The 17,533-nt window shown below is 41.6% G+C and overlaps 1 protein-coding gene across 6 annotated transcripts in view; it reads right to left on the reverse strand.

Annotated features, from left to right (window-relative positions):
• Positions 1 to 17,533, reverse strand: part of DCP2 (decapping mRNA 2) — a 44,451-nt gene that overhangs the window by 15,784 nt on the left and 11,134 nt on the right. For 2 of the 6 annotated variants that reach the window (XM_075932000.2, XM_075932001.2), the window contains exons 2-7: positions 15,030 to 15,181; positions 14,020 to 14,147; positions 12,388 to 12,486; positions 3,461 to 3,613; positions 1,120 to 1,232; positions 931 to 1,038 (exon numbers count right to left, since the gene is read on the reverse strand). In XM_075932000.2, coding sequence (XP_075788115.2) covers positions 931 to 1,038; positions 1,120 to 1,232; positions 3,461 to 3,613; positions 12,388 to 12,486; positions 14,020 to 14,147; positions 15,030 to 15,181 — 753 coding nt within the window. The other 4 variants (XM_075932003.2, XM_006134461.4, XM_006134462.4 and 1 more) reach the window with 4 other exon arrangements.

Genomic DNA, 17,533 nt, shown 5'->3' on the forward strand with positions numbered 1-17,533 from the left:
TCCAGAACCTATGGGACCTAGATGGTGCCAGACTATCAGAAGGTACTATAAGCTGCTTTTATTCATTTATATATACACATATACATATACACACGCGCGCACACACACACACACACACACACACTATACTGTATATAAAGTGTTCTTAACCCTTTTTATTATACATACTGTATACTGTAATATTTTCTTTTAAAAGCCTTTTTACCCTTTTTGCTCAGTTCAGCTGCTGTCGCTGTTACCTTGTGACTCATTTTTTGCTGAAGCTCACTCACTAGGCTCTTGCCATTTTGATGCTGGACTATCAGGAGTGCTGGACTATCAGATTGTTACTGTATTGTATACTTTGACTACTGCTGCACATTAAGTGAATGTTTTCAGAGAATGCACCATGACTCCAATACCTCTCAAGTGAAAACAGCTAATTTAGTCCCCCATCATACTATATTTTTTATTTATTCTCTCTGTTTTCCAATATTCATTACTCTGCATTTATCAGTTAAAATTCATCTGCCACTTTTATCTAACTTTCTTTAAAACTGAAATTAAGTACCATAGCTATTACTGCTTCTCTCTTTGTTCCATCATTTTGGGCACCTCTCCATCCTTTCTGTACTGATTATTTTAGAAAACATATCTATCCATTTTACCTTCTGATAAAAAAAAATTCAGCTTTTATAAAAAAGTTTCTCACTTGATTTTCATATTCCCATATAGGAACTCTGGACATTATCTGTTTTGCCATATTCTAAAGTTTTCTATAGCTTCAAGCACATCAGGGCACTATTAACCTCTCCATTCTACTAACAGTCCTATGAAGTTCTCTTTAACCTATTATAAGACCAATCTGAAAGAGAATGGACATTCTTCAGCTTTGTATAGCCAATGATTTATAAAAATGTCGAGACATGTCATACTCATCTTGTTTCTCACCTTGTTTTCTCCAAGTTGAGCTTGGATGGCGTGCTCCCAGTAGATGAAAAACCATTGTCACTATCAGAGGAGTCTCCATACCTTCGAGAAAGCCACTCTCTCAATGGTCTGTGAACAAGTTTAGATTTTGTTGACAAAAAACTGTGTCCTGAAAACAAGAGGCTAGACTTTGGCTTATCCTGAACATACCTGATGAAGGGAATGGCCATGAAAAACTTGTTAGGCGCCAAACCTAGCTTGGACTTTGGGGTCATGTCATTTTTATGGCATGGTAATTTGTCAATTGAGAACCATTCAATGTTCTGAAACACAGAAAAAAGTAATTACTTTAGTGAAGCCATCAAGGGACTTAAGCTAATGCACATCATGCACAATTTTTTTTTTAATTTTTAAAGAACTACAGCAAAGATCTGAATTACTTAAAATGTTAGGATCACTTTTCTGGCCACAAGCACAAAGTAATGGACACTCTCTCAAATTTGCAGAGTTGTTGTAGCTGTGCTGGTTGCAGAATGAAAGACACCTGCACAGCACTCTGTGCAACTCAAAAGCCTATCTTTTACACCAATGAAGGTGATCCATTAAAAGATATACCACCACATGTGTGTTACAATGCATAAACACTGAGATGACAAAGATCCCTAAAATGTGGAATGCAGTATGCAATCTCTCATACTGAAAGTCAGCCCATTTAAAATAAGGTTGCAACAACATAGTTCTTGATTGTACACAATGAAACAATGGTAATTAGAAAATACAAATAACTTTCAAAGCCTGTTTCCCTGCTCCTCCCCCAACTCTAGCCCATCTTATTTTATGTCTAAACAGAATTAGATCAGCAGCAATCACTCAAGAGTATACCTCAGCATACATTATGTTGAGGTCAACAGAACTGAAAAACACCATTAAGGGTATTGATTCCAGGGTATGGTAGAGGACAAAGAAATGGAAACAAACAAAAGCAAAGAGACAGGCAAGAGGAGGGGGCAGGGCAAATGCCTTTTATATAATGTTGTGAAGATGCTTTTGGCTATCATAATGTGTGTTGCTTACAAAGATGGTTTTGGCTATCATGATTTTAAATTATATGCGAAATAGAACTAAGAAAAAATAATGTGCAAAGACCAGTTAACCCCTCACACTAATCAGTTCAGCTCTAGCATGATTCTGCAATTCATATGACACGCTCAGAGTTTAGCATACTGGAAGGCAGACTGAAGGGCCTTTACCCAAAACATAAAAATGCAAATCAAGGTTTTAACTAGATCAAGTCAATAGGGTGCTTAAACAAGGAGCTAGTAATTTATACCTCTAGGGAGCCAACCTAAGGAGAAAAAAGGAATGTTTAATAAAGGGCTGTCGTCCCTATTACACTCAGTAGTCAAAAGGTATAGCTAAAGAGGGAGTTAATTCTAGTTTTAAAACAAAATAGATATAAAAAGTTAAAACGTTATCTGCTCGAAGACTCAAATTCAAGTTTCAGGAGGCAATGAATGTCACAGGCAGTGACAAGAACTTCACACATTAGGTGCTTTAATTTCCTCTCCATCACAACAGTGTCTAGAAGTCCACTTGAGTTCAGATCACCCACACACTGGCTGGCTCCCAGTAAGTCCCACAACCAAATCTACTCCTGCTCTCAGTCATACACTACATCTGGTTTATACTGTTTACAGAATGAAAGCAAGCCCATTTTACTCTTCCAATATGAAGGTTTACATAGTGTCCAGAAATATTTATAACCTTATAAAAAATAAAGACTTAAGAGGGTTTTTTCATTTCAGTTAGCTTTTCCATATTTACAGGAAGAGAAAGTGGGATGTGCTTTATTGTTAAGAGTCAGCCTGTATACTACAGTGCCAATTTATGATAAATCCAGATGTCATAATGTGCAGTTGACCAGCAGTCTCTGTTAGAGAAGAAACAGGAGATGCAGGAGCAGATGAGGTACACAAAACTGCTTTATTGCCAATGCATGTTAACCTTGGACCCCCAACACATTGTTCTGAGTGGCCATAATTTGGCACCAGTTACACCCTTTTATCTATTTTCGTATGTTAATTTCACACATCTTATCACTGCTTTCCCTAAAAATCTTATTTGGTATTAACTCTACACAATGAATATTAATAAGCAGGTGACAAATACAATTATATCCACCCCTGTTTGATTACTGGTTTGCAGTTGATTCAGCATTACATATTGTCTTAATCAGCAGCTTATAAGGAGGGAGAAAAGCCCTTTGATCCTGAAAATATTTTTACAGAACAAGTGCGAAAACAAAACAAGACACTGTTCAATGCAACCATCTCCCAAGGCTGCCAGGACAAAGGGGAAAAACATGTTTAAAGGGCAATAGCTCCTTAACCACTAACGTATAGCCACCCCAGACTCCTAATACATTTTACATAACCCAACACTCTTCATGCTGCATTCACCACCTTTTGTTTAATATTAAACCTTAATCAATCTTTACTGAGGTAATAGAAATCTGAAAAAAAAAAAGTCTATTGAACATAACTATGTGTACCCGAATTTCTCTTCTGGTTTTGGGGTTGAATTGTGTGTCCTTTGGAATTCCTGGAATGATGTACAAACGTGCCAGTTGATCACTGATTCGTAGTTCAATGAAGTCATCTTTGCAGATGTAATCTTTAATATCAAAACCAGTTTCTTCAAACACCTGAGAATCAGACAGGTCAAATTAAAATTGTGCCTTACAAAAATGTATTTGAAGGTACATCAGAACTTTATACTAGTTCTTTGATAGCAACTGTAATATTTTCACAAATGCATAGACATTTGATTGCTAATGGGAGAAGTTAACCGCTGTACCCTCAGATTTTGTACATTATAGCTATAGAGCATGCAGTGGAAAATAATTTAGACAATCTGTGAAAGAGCAAGGGTTTTTCTGGGAATGCTGAGAAATTAATTTACCCCAATTTATCTTTGCTCTAAGATGCTTCTCCACACTGGCAAGCAAATACAAGGAAAAACAGTGTAGCTGCTTGTTGATGATGCTGGACACTGTGGATGTAAAATCTCAGTTAATCAGCTAAAGGATTAAACTTTAGGTTAACTGGTTAGGTGTTGGTTAAAATCAACTGAAGTGGGATCTGGGTTGGGGACCACTCCAGACCATCTGGAGCAGCCCTTCGCCTACAGAGCTCCTGCCCCCAGCCCTGCGCTAAGGCTTGCTGCCAGCTCCCATCAGAGCAGCCCCTGCCTGCAGGTTGCCTGGGCCCACCGTGGACAGAGGCTGCTCCAGGCGAGAGCTGGGGAGCTGCTCCAGCATCCGCAAGTTAACTGGTTAACCTTTCAGATCCCCATTGGATATGTGGAAAAAAAAAAAAAAAAAGTATGTTGCATCAGATAAACGTTAAACACATTGGCTCTAAAGAGTTTAGACATCCAGAGAGTTACAAAAAAATTAAAAAGTTCCTAACTTGATTGCTATATTTTAATTCTCTCCTATCTTTAGTACTATTACTACCATGTGAACCCCCACATAATATTCATTCTTATGTCTATTCTGTATCAAAAAGGCAACAGTACCATAAATTACTCTGAATAACCTGTAGGTTAGCAAAAATATAATATTACTAAATTAAAACTAAGCATTCAAGCTGAAAAAAGGGAAACAGAATTTAGAATTACTCTGTCTGCTGACATACTATAACAACCTTTTGCTCAGAAGGAATCAAAGTGTTAAGTCTTGACACACACAAAATAATGGAACAACATTTTACTGGAATATTTCACAATTCACCATTGGAAAATACAAACCTGCCCCTTCAATATGAGCACAAACCAAGTTTAGATGCAGAATTCTTTAAACAAAAAAATGGTTTCATCCACTTCATAATACAGTATTTATACTGTTACCAGGTATCATTACTGAGAAGATTAGAACAATAAGTAATCATCTTGACATTTAAGGCTCTTTGGCTACATCTAGACTGCCCCCTCTTACTCCAGAGACTATGCAAATGAGGCGAAGCAGTGAATATTGCCACACCTTATTTGCATACTTAATGAGCAGCCATTTTCTGCAAGGGGCTTTTGCACAAGACAGCTTTTTTGCGCAAAAGCCCCTTGTGCAAAATGGTGGCTCATTAAGTATGCAAATGAGGCACAGCATATTCACCACTTCACCTTATTTGCATATTCTCTTGAATAAGAGGGGGCAGTCTAGACATAGCCTTTATGTTTTGCAAAGTAATATGTGAGGTGAGGGGACTCCAATATCTCCTCATTCACCAAATAAGTCACTTTAGAAACTAAAAACAGCTATCATTACTGGAAGCTTTTGATCAAAGCTCTGGACAGAAAATATTGTAAACATCTTACCAAAAAACAGCCCTGAGGAATCTTACTGAAGACAAATTATATCCTTTGCACATGTACATCTGTGAACCAAGGTACACACCAAACTGGTTGGAAGCAAAGTCTGTTCAGCATATGACATTTCACTGACATCTGTGCCAACCTTTACATATACACTTCTTGATTAAACAGTTTTCACAGTCCAACTTGTCTCTATGGAGTTAGCATTGTTCCCTCACTTATGATCTTGACAAATACATAAGAAAAATAAATAATTTGTAAAAAAAAAAATCTGTAAATAAGATTTCTGCAGTTGTGGGTAGACCATTCAGAGTACAGATTTTAGGAAGCAACACACCTTCTACTGCTTCATATACCGTGAGAAATTTTCCAAGATTAATAAAAAGGGACCAAAATAAAATGCAGCTGGATGTCTAAATTCCCCTTGTGTGGTAAGACCATATTCACAAAAACAAGCCATTCAGGGAGGCTGTTTCATAATGAGGAGCTGGGTTAGATAATCTCACATAAAAGCCTTTAAAAAGACTATTTTTCCTATGTCCTGATAACTTAGTATTTAATCCATGAAATGAACGACACAGAAAAGTTCTGTGTGTTTCACCAAAAGAAAGTCAACTTGTTTTATAGTCTGGAGACAAATCCAAGAGCTCTGTCTTTTTTCCCTTGTTTGCCTAATGCTTTTAACGTGAACTAGTCTCCTACGTAAAAGGCAAGTGCTGGGTTAGAACAGAAGATAGGGAGGAAATATGAAAGTTTTGCTGAATGCTGTTAAACTAAAAAGACATTAAGGAATGGGTATTTTGCTAATCATGTAGTCGATACAATTTGTACTGACCACACAATTAGTTGATAAGGGGAGGCTTGTTCTGGGACCATTGTGCTTCTGCATTTTAAATGTAATAAGAGCCGGGTGGCTTGTACTACATTTAAAATGCAGAGGCACAGCAGTCACAGAGGCTCAGCAGTCCCAGACCCATGCAAGCTGAGACTGTTCAGTGCTGGCTTATGCCAGGTCTAGCTGCCCTTGTTCGCGGCTTCCCAGCTGGCCACAGGCAGGAGCTACTGCCAGAGCAGTCTCTGGTCGCAGCCAGCCCAGGCTGCTGTGAACAGGGGCTGCTTCACAGCAGCAGCCCCTGTCCACAGGGGTGGGGTAGGGTGTGTGTGTGTGTGGAGGGACAGGTTCCCATTGGGACCCCTGCAGACAGGAGTTGCTGCCAGAGTAACCCTATTTCCTTAACATATCTCCAAGCAAAAAGAACAAAGATTAAATGGCAAACAAAAACCACCTTTGTTAACCCAGAGTTAAAGGTAGTGATAATAATAGCTTGTGCCCTTTTAGAATGTTAAGTTCAGTAATGCCCCAATTCGTAAAAAACTAGGAAATACAGAGTTACGGTATATGCCTGGATCAATGTTCCCTTCAATTTTTTCCATCTGTGTATGGAAAACATTGTGTTATGTGCAGATGTGCATCACCAGTTGAAACATGCTGCTGGCTGTGGGTGCTCTGCTCGGCATTCCAATCTCTCCTGCATAGCCACCCAACCACACAGCTTTCAGGGAACTCTGCCCTAGATCAATCAATAGCAACTGGGAATTATCTACATATGCTCCAGCTGCATTCACTGTTAACTGTATTAAACAGTGTAGAAATAACTTGAGTATCTGCAAAGACTCAACACCAGTATTCCCTATAACCTGAGAATTTGGGCAACCACCCAAGAGAGATTCAAATGTTCCCCAACTGGTTAGCAGAGCACCCACTGCCAGCAGCACGTGTTTCTACTGGTGATGCACATTCACATATGCCTTGGTTCACATAGCAAAAATTTATTTCACATATGGATGGAAAAAATTAAAGGTAACACTGCTCAAAAGTGGGATGAAAGAAAATCTGATGAGCTGTAGCCTCTTTCTAATCTATCCAAGGGAAGAGGTGCATGGGCACCTCTGGACTTTGCCTTATTTCAGCTGCAGAATACAGGCAGGGCACAAGGCTCTTTTTTCTATGTAAACTGTCAGTTAGGTGAACACAGTCTGTTAATGAAAGATAAGTGGCAAGTATGGTATTTGATGGGATTGTCCAGGGACAATACTATGTGAACTAGTATTTGCATACCTCTCAAATGGGCAACTTTTTTGACAGGGTCACAACCTGAATAAACTTGCCTAATCAGCCCGTGTCATTGAAAGTATTTTCATGGGAAGGGTAAATAGAACAATCTCACAGTAGCAGTACACAACTTCATTTTCAATAGTAAACTCCAAGGATGTTAAAACTAACTCAGAGGTTTTATTCAGCTTCATAAAATTGAATGAAGGTATTGCAGGCTGCATCATAACTGTCAGTCAGTCACAAAATCTTTGTCAAAAATTCGATAGCATTGTACAATCTTGTCACCTGGTGATAGGTATACTTTTTAAAATATAAAAGTAAATGAATGCAGTTTGTACAGTGGCCTTTTCCAGTATGCACTCCCAGGAGAACTCTGCCAAAATGTTAAAATTTCTGCACATAAATAAAAAATGCCAAATTTTAAAATACTGTCAAAGCAACAAATATTATGCCAGTTTCAATTATTTTGGCAATTTATTTCAAAATAAATATCAGCAAGTATGTCTGACAACAAAATAGATTAAGGAACTCTTTGACAAAGATTCCTTACTAGACATATTAAAACAGAATGTAGTTTAAATAAATTATTACTCAAACTACACCTATTTCCCACACTCCCCAAAAGCAATACAGCAGCTTGGGGTAGTCAGCGTAATGAAGAAGCTGAAGGACAGGAAAGAAGCCTGGAATTGGACCTGAAGGGCTACTGGATCTGGGGTGGAAGAATATTACTGGGGTTTATTTGTTTGGGGTGGGGAGTCAGGAGCTGGAGAGTCTTCCCCATGCAGACCCTGGACTGATCTCTAGCATCTCTCTGTCAGGTACATCTACCATTCCTGTCCCTATGTGTTCCTTCACTCCCCCAACATGTGTTTCTGCATCCCCACTTCCATTAGCCAATGGCTCAACCCTGTCACCTCACTACCTCCTCTGCCCTCTCCATAATTTGCTCCCCTAAAAGCACTAGCCCTTCTGAACCACAGTTGTGACCTCCCAGCAGCCTCATGTGTCCCTGTCTGTCCCCTAAACAGGTCCTGTTTTTCCCCACCTGGCCCCTCAAGCAGAGCACTGTGAGGAAGGCAGCCACTGGCCCCTCTCTCCACAGATGGCTACCCTAACCCTCAGCCTCCTGCCCTCTCTTCTGGTGCCACAGCAGATCGGGGATGAGAGGGGAGTGTAGGGAGACATAAGATGTATAACTGCAGCGCCTCCCCGACAATCTATTTTCGGTTGGGGGCGGGGAACAAAATCTGTGAGGGAAATGCATTCTGCGCGTGCACAGTGGCGCAGAACTTCCCCAGGAGTAAGTATTTAGTGCATATTTCCACAGACCCAACGAAAGGGTACACCGCCTGGCTCAGGACTCAGACCTGATGCAATCTGAGGTCTACTCTGAACAGTTATGGAGTGCTTTTTTTTAAAAAGAGGAAATGCATGGTTTCAAGATTTCTCCAACAGCCAGCTTAGCTGGTGTCTCACACAGAGTCTAAGTCGGGCTTACACTCATCTCCCACATACTTGTATTATTGTTATTTCTTAGTACTTCCTGCAATGCACATATATTTTCTGTAATTTTATTCTTTCAAAGGGAGTTATTTTAATATTTTGACTAGTCTATGCATTTCATAATTTTACTTCATTTACACTTACATGCAATACCGGGATTTTTTGTTTCTACTGGTGGTGCACATCCATACACCTCAGCACACAACATTTATTCCACACATGGGCAGAAAACCAATGTTCATTCTGACATTTTTTAAGTAGGCCTAGATACACTAGTCCGGATTGCTGTTTTTCACATTCCTAACAAATGTAGCTGTGTCATTTGAACTTAATAGCATTGTCTATGCTTATTAGCTGGCTTGACCCTTTAGCTTTGTAAGTTAAAACTCAATTTTAAATTTTTCTTGCACAGGAATTGACTTAAAATGTATAATGCATGTCCCATTTACATATGTTTGGCACTGTAACCAGTGACTGAATTCTGAGCTATGTAGTTTACAGTTTAAAGGAAACCACCAAGTTACAGACTTTGCACCATCTTTATGACAATCTTTATATGGGTCTTGTGGCTTTTTATCTAAATTTAGTTTGATTTACAGCTTTAAGGTATTTTATGATATTCAATGTGATTCTCCATATCCATCGTTTTATCTATGAGCAAAACTGTCTTATACACTCCCTGAGCATTCTTGTAGATTAGAGGCGGTCTAGATGGCATTACTGTGGACTGCTCAGTCCGCTACAGTTAAGATCAAGACCAGTACCCCATGTAAAAAATTCACCTCTTCTAATTATTGGGGATATTAAATTTTGTTTAACTAGTTAACTGATTGGGGGGGGGGGGGGGAGAGAATAAAGGGGAGTGCTCCAGCTCAGATGGGCTGGAGCACCTTCCCCCTCCATGGCTGCCAGAGCAGCCTCTGTCCACTGCAGGCCCCGTGTGGCTGAAGCAGCCCCTTGCACATGGTGAGCTGAGAGCAGCTCCCGCTCACACTGGTTAACTGGAATATTAAGCAGCATACCAGTTAAGCTTTCACATCCCTAGCTGAAATAGCAGGAAAACTAACATTTCCTCTTCTAGTCTTAAAAAACCCCCCACTACCAAGGAGTTCTAAAATCTTGAAGAACATGACTCAGTTCAATTAAATACAGATCATAATTTCTGTGATAAATTTTGATAAAATTTCCCATTATGTATCAAGCACTTAAGGTAGTTGTATTTATTAAAAAATGAAAATGCTGTTTGAGTAAACTGAATCTGAATGTCCAAACAGAGCTTGACAAAGAGTGAAATAAAAAAAATCTAGCAGTTAAGAAATGCATGAAGGGGTCTCAATCTCCCAGCCTGTGGGATTTGTGGCAATTGCACAATCTGGCTCAGGACTCTCAGCAGACTCGAGGGGTTAGTCCCACCCTCTTCTCCTCACTGGCACCTCATTCCTGAGGATGCAGCCTCGGAGATTACCAGGAGCGGGGGTCTGGTACTGCATGGTGGTAGCGGTCTCTCACACAGCACAACCTGAGGCAACAGGAGCAGTGGTGAAATGGAACAAGTGCACTTTTCCAGTGTGCTCTGCTTCCCTCCATAGCTCCAGCCACCACTGGGAGTGCAGGGGCTCACGACCACTGCTGCCACATGGCACAGGCAATCCCCAAACTTGCGTCTGTGGAGACAGGATGCCATGTTGGGGGGGGGGGGGGGAGAGAGAGAGAAAAGGCAGGGTTTGGAGGCCAGTAATGGACAGCTTCCCTTTCCTCTTGGCCTGCTGGTAGTCCAGGCCAGATTCTATAGTTACTCCTAGTCGGTAGGACATCCCCAACCAGAGCTTGAGACCCCTAATGTACAGACTACGCTTAGTTTCAAATAACATGCTTTAATGGTAACAGCTACTTAAAGCCACCTTCTTTAGGAAAATAATAAAAAGTAGAAATGTAAAACAATTAAAATCGGATTTAATTTAATATGCCCTACTGTGCAGACTTAAGCAACTTTATCTTGAGTGAAAAGTGACCTCTTTCATGCACCACCTTCTTATTTACGGGACCAAATGCTGTAGTGGTAGACACTAAGAATAAGAATAATTTAAGAGGCGCTTTCTGTAGAAAGACACCATGAGATTGCTAGAATTTCCTACTCTCAACATGTGAGAAACTACTTTGTCAAAGAATTTTTTTTTTTTAAATTGTAGGATGAAAATTTCTGAGGCAGACTAAAATATTCTAGACAGGAATAGATGTTCTTGATCATAACTCAATTGATTAGGTCCACTAATGGTATCAGCAGAATGAATATGTGGACAAAGCTGGCAACGGGTTGCTGTAAGGGAAAGTTCCAGGGTTGGTGTTAGTGGGGTATGACTACAAGAACACATATTCCTGCTCATCCAGAAATATAATTTATGCTATCATGTGTTGACAATGTCCGTTTGCTATGTACACTGGACAAACGTCTCAGACACTTCGCCAAAGAATCAATGCCCACAAAACAGATATTAGACAGGATCACAAAGAAAAAACAGTTTCCTGCCATTTCAACCAGAAAGGGAATTGTCTGAACAATCTGATTTCCTGCATCAAAAACCTTTTAACACCAGACTTGAAAGAGAATCCTCTGAACTGTCATTGATGCTTAAATTTGACACTTTACACCTAGGTCTTAACAAGGACGTTAGTTATCTTACCCATTACAAAGATAGCTTCCGCATTTATCACCTCTAATATCATTAGCTCACAGGCATTTACCTCCCCCCCCACCCTCCTTCTGTTCTGAAATTTGATTTGTCCTTTTCACATGTGTTCATTTTTTTTTATTGTATCCTTTGGCATATATGGTCCTGCCAATTTTCTTCCAAATTTGATCTGAGGAAGTGGGTCTGGCCCACGAAAGCTCATCACCTAATAAACCATCTTGTTAGTCTTTTAAGTGTTACATAGTCCTGTTTTTTGTTACAGTACATGATAGTTACCGTCCAGCTCCCTACCCCGCACACCTAGCCCAGGGTGGGAGACAGGACATGACACTCAGTGGTGCTAGGCACAACTGTACCATTGTTAAGTACTCCTAATGGTCTCTGCTTTAATCCCCAGATGGACCACATCCTGAAGAGGAACCTTCTTGAAGCTGACAGACATATCACCACTTAACTGATGATTGATAATTGATGTCTGCTTTGTTTAAATACTTGTTTTACTGGAAATACTATGTAACTTTATATTATTGCTCTTATCTTGCCTTAATATTAGCATCTATCCAGGGAGTCCAAGATCTCCCCACTCTTCCCCCCATCACTTTGATCTGCCCATTGAGCATCCTATATAACTAGTCGTAACCTACTGTTTAGCAGTGTTCACTGAGCTTAACAAGTGACACTCCACCCAGTGCTGTGTATGTAATAACTCTCCTGCTTGCTTGACATAGTGTCCAGATTCTGTTCCTTCAAAATTCAGGGTTAAGCAATTTTTAAACATTCATCAATGGAACTTACCTCTCTAGCAGCACAATCATGTGGAGCCTCTTCTTTATTTACTTTCCCTTTTGGAAATCCCCAGCCAGACTTTGCTAAATATCCTTGAACCAGCAGTACCTGAAGAATCCAAGCAATGCAGTAGTGAATACCCATTCATAGAACCATAGAGCTGGAAGAGACCTCAGAAGGTCATCAAGTCCAGCCCCCTGCTTTAAGCAGGACCAATCCCAACTAAATCAACCTGGCCAGGGCTTTGTCAAGTTGAGACTTAAACACCTCTAGGGATAGAGACTCCACTATTTCCCTAGGTAACCCATTCCAGTGCTTCACCACTCTCCTAGTGAAATAGTTTTTCCTAATATCCAACCTGGACCTCTCCCACCACAACTTGAGACCACTGCTCTTTGTTCTGCCATCTGTCACTACTGAGAACAGCCTTTCTCCATCCTCTTTGGAACCTCCCTTCAGAAAGTTGAAGCTGTTATCAAATCCCCCCTCACTCTTCGCTTCTGCTGACTAAATACACCCAACTCCCTCAACCCCTCCTTGTAGGTCATATGCTCCAGCACCGTAATCATTTTGGTTGCCCTCCGCTGGACCCTCTCCAATGTGTCCACATCCTTCCTATAGTCGGGGGCCCAGAACTGGACAATACTCCAGATGTGGCCTCACCGGCACCAAATAAAGGGGAATAATCACATCTCTGGATCTGCTGGCAATGCTCCTCTTAATGCAACCTAATATGCCATCTGCCTTCTTGGCTACAAAGGCACACTGTTGACTCATATCCAGCTTCTCATCCACGGTAATCCCCAGGTCCTTTCTGCAGAACTACTACTTAGCTGGTTGGTCCCCAGCTTGTAACTATGCTTGGGATTCTTCCGTCCCAAGTGCAGGACTCTGCACTTGTCCTTGTTGAACCTCATCAGATTTCTTGTGGCCCAAACCTCCAATTTGTCTAAGTCCCTCTGGACCCTATCTCTGCCCTCAATCACATCTACCTCTCCCCCTAGCTTAGTGTCATCTGCAAACTTGCTGAGGGTGCAATCCAACCCCTCATCCAGGTAATTAATAAAGATATTTAACAAATCCAGTCCTAGAACCCAACCTTGGGGCACTCCGCTAGAAACCGACCGCCATCCTGACACCGAGCTGTTGATCACTACCCACTGGGCCCGGCCTTCTAGCCATCTTTCTATCCATCTTACCATCCATTCATCCAATCCACATTCCCTTAACTTGCTGGCAAGAATATTGATCTCATAGATTTGTCGTAGTTCTCAAAGTGACATTTTTGCCTGGCCTTATCATATGCTCCATTAGCATTACAGATTACCAGATTTATCAAAGTTACTAACTCTGTTATAGGATTATATTTTTTAATTAAGCAATAAAATGTGGTGTAAAGACAAAGAAAATACACAACTGCCTTTGGTATAATAGTAATAAAGATAACACCTACAGCCTACCTAACAACCAAGGGATGTACAGAAACTCAACAGAAGTGTGAAGTGGTAATGTTTAAAAACCACATCTTCAGACAAAAGATCATAAAGTACAAAAAATTGCTGGGGCTGTTAAAGCTAGTTAACATCCTTTCTACTCAGCCCTCTTGTTGTACAAATGTTCCCAAATTAATTTTATACTTACATTTTCAAGCGTCTCATCAAGAATAATTGCACCATAGGTTGGTACTCCCATTTTATACTCCTTCCACTCATCCAAAACCCTTTGCACATCTTCACCTTGAGGCAGTAAAAAAGGGCAATGCCCAAAAAGTATAGAAACATGTTAAGGAAACTAACTGCACAGAGACCCACCCAAAACAAATGTTTACAAGCACCACTTTCTGTACAGAATAGCATTTTGCTTTTGTTTATCTGGAGCCAAAAATTAAGATATCATGAATAATCCATTTAAGGAGTTACTTTCTGCAGACTCAGAGACCAAATGGTGATTTATCAACTTCTATGCAAGCAATTTATACAATGATTCCTCTTTAAAGTTAGAGAAGCCTTTGTTCAGTGTAGAATACCCCAAATGAAATATTGCTTAAGCCATGTATTCAGGTATAAGAATCTTCATGAAAATTATAAAAATCCACCATAAGAGAGGCTATAAATAATTTGAATTACTAAATAAACACATCATGAAAGAACCATATAGCAAGTAGCATAACCCCTCACAGTTGCATGCCATGTAAAACCCAGAGACTTTATTCTATTTCTAGCAAAATTAACACCCATTTCACTATCTCCACAGAAATCCATTAAGTTAGTGGAAGGAATATGCCAGAGAGAGAGAACCCTTATATTTAGCCCCTCCTGGGCTTGACCACGCTGGACACAAAAGGAACTCCTGACTTAACTCTCAATTACGGGATAAAGTAATGACAGGCCCCAAATCAAGCAATAAGCTAATGAATTCTCAAGGCTCTTTGGAAACTGGGGAAAGATAGCAAGTGTTTTTTTTTTTAAAGCTCTTATATTGTAGCAGCAATAACTATTAAGACCTTCTAATTAAGCTAGTTTTGTTTCACTCAAACAAAGGGACTGTTATGCAAACACTTACGTAGAAAAACAAGATTTCACTACCATACCGGAGTACACAGTTTATCCACAAGCACTGAACAAACAATAGTGTACCAATAAAACGGATATCAGCTTTAGCAAAGTCTCTTATCCCACACGGAGGTAATCCTGGTGTGTTCTGCATGTAGAAATCCAAGTAAAACCAATGGGCAAGTTCAATCTGAAAACACACTCTGATTGCATTGTCTCTTTCTTCACTGGGAATGTGTAAAATAAATCGACTGTCAGAGGAAAAAAGGGACAGAGGTTAGATGGTTTAACATTACATTTTCAAAACTTCTAACATTGACAAGGCATTATTAGAGCACGAAGTTTCAAACTATAATGTAGGGACCCCACTAGCAGCGATCTTCCTAGCAGTCTGCACAATTAAAAAGATTTTGAGACTCACATAACAGGGACTTGTAATATTTAGAGGAAAAGCAGATAATTAGATGCTCTCTCTTACAAAGTGGTCTACACAATGAAAAATGGAGGATACTAAGAGCATGAGGTAAAAAAAAGATCACTATTTTAAACCCAACCTTTGAGCTTTGCCAGATTAACTCCACAGGTGAGCATGGCTAAGAGACAGAATTTTTTTTTAAATACGTTTTCATGGTACTGAATAATGAATTATCCCAAATAGAAGATAAATTTTGCCAGCCCGTTGCATGATGGCTTGTCTGCCATAGCATACAACTATTCTGGTACATAACATTTCCAAGATTATTACTCAAAGCACAGGATGTACTTTTGTTACTAACTAGAGAAAAATAATTTCTCTCTAATAAAATAGTTTACTTTGTGGATTTTGCTGTTTGATGGTAAATGTTCTTCCCAAGAGGTTACTTTCTAGAGAAAAAAGCAATAAACAGGAACATCAAAATGAAAAGATAAGACACAGAAGAAGCAGGTAAGGTCAGAAAATGGTCTGTTCAAGTCAACCGTTCAAATCCCTAGTTCTTATAGATAAACCAGGCAGGGGAGTAAAGGTGAAGCAAAGACCAGAAGACAGCCACCATGCCTACACAGGGGTCAGGGGCCTGCCTAAACAGTTAAACCTTAGCTTTAACTGGTTAACTAATTAACTGGAATTTTACATTCTTAGCTTATAACCAAGCTTCCTACCCCACAAAAACTGAACTGTAACATTATAACTGCAACTTGACAAATCACAGAGGATTTAATGTAAAACAAACATGCCTCAATTCTCTCCAGGAATTTTGAATACTCATGAAAGGATGGCTCTTAGTGAGGCTGAGCAGCAGCTGAAGGTGCAGTTTTAATTCCTCCTAAGAATTGCCACCAGATCTTTCAACAGAAACCGCCGCCCCTCCACCCCCATATCACAGGCCAGGTCACATAACCTACTTCGGGTCCGAACTCGCTGCCAGACCACTCACCCACCGGCAGGAGCACTCAAGCAGCACGCGAACCGCTCGCCATCCCAAGCCCCCTACTGACTGAGCCCCATTTGAGCTCCTCGCAGGGCGGGCGGGCGGCAGCGCTCCCACTCCCCGAGGCCAGGCTGAGAAAGTTATAACGGTTTCCTCATTCCTAGCGCCGCCATCGCTTCGTTAGCCAATCGACGTCACCTGGCCCGCGCGCGTAGTGACTCGCTCGGAGCTACCGCAACGGGCATCACCGGGCTAGCCTGGCGCGCGCCCTTTGTCCGCCCCAGTTTCACTTGCAACTTCCCCATCCGGAGCGGGCGGTACCGGCTCCGACACAAAGCGGGGGGAGCGGCGGGGGCGGGAAAGCGGCTCCAGGCGCCCGGGTGCTGGGGAAGCGGCCGCTGTTACCTGCACAGATCGTCCAGGACGCTGCTGGGAATCTCGGCCCGTTTGCTCTCCATGGGGAAGCGCGGCTCATCCCGACGCCACAGGGCCCGAGCAGCGCAGGGGGGCGGGGAGGCCTAGCACACGAACCCACCGAGCGAGGGGGCGGGACCAATCGCTTCCGTCCCGCTCCCGCTAGGGTTGGGGGGGCGGGCCCTACCGTGGAACAGGCCAACCAGAGCTCGCAAGTGAGCGTCGCCAGCTTCCCTTCAAACGTCACCTCCCGTCAAGCCAATCATCGGCGGCGTTAATGTGAGCAGTTCACCAATCGTCGGTGGGATTCTGTAGAAAGGCCGGAGTAAACGCTGAGCATGCGCACTTTCAAACGCCTCGGCGTGAGGAAGGTTTGTGTCGCTCTAGTTTCTCGCGGGGTAGGAGATGCGAGGTCTCTCCACGGGCCCCGCCCCCTTGCTCCTAGCGCTCGAGATCGCTGCGCGTGCCCGCCCGCCCCCCGCACTCGGCCTTCCCACGGGCCACGCCCGGGCGCGGTCAGGACAGGACTCAGCTGAGGGTCCCTGCATTGGCGGGCGCGACCGCGTGGAGCAGAGGAATGTTTTAACATAATCTCCCCATGCACGCACGTGTGGTGCCTCTCGCTCCCCTGCCTGGCCATGATGACCCACAGGAAAAGAAACAAAGACTCCCTAAAATATTGCCCCAAGGCATTACACCTGCTGTCATTGCAGTGCTGAGACACTGAGGCTGGGTCTACAGTCTGGGTGCATCTAGACTGGCAAGATTTTGTGCAAAAAC

This window comes from Pelodiscus sinensis, chromosome 6 (genome assembly GCF_052426305.1).
Source record: "Pelodiscus sinensis isolate ZL-2025 chromosome 6, ASM5242630v1, whole genome shotgun sequence".
NCBI classification, from domain to species: Eukaryota; Metazoa; Chordata; order Testudines; family Trionychidae; genus Pelodiscus; species Pelodiscus sinensis.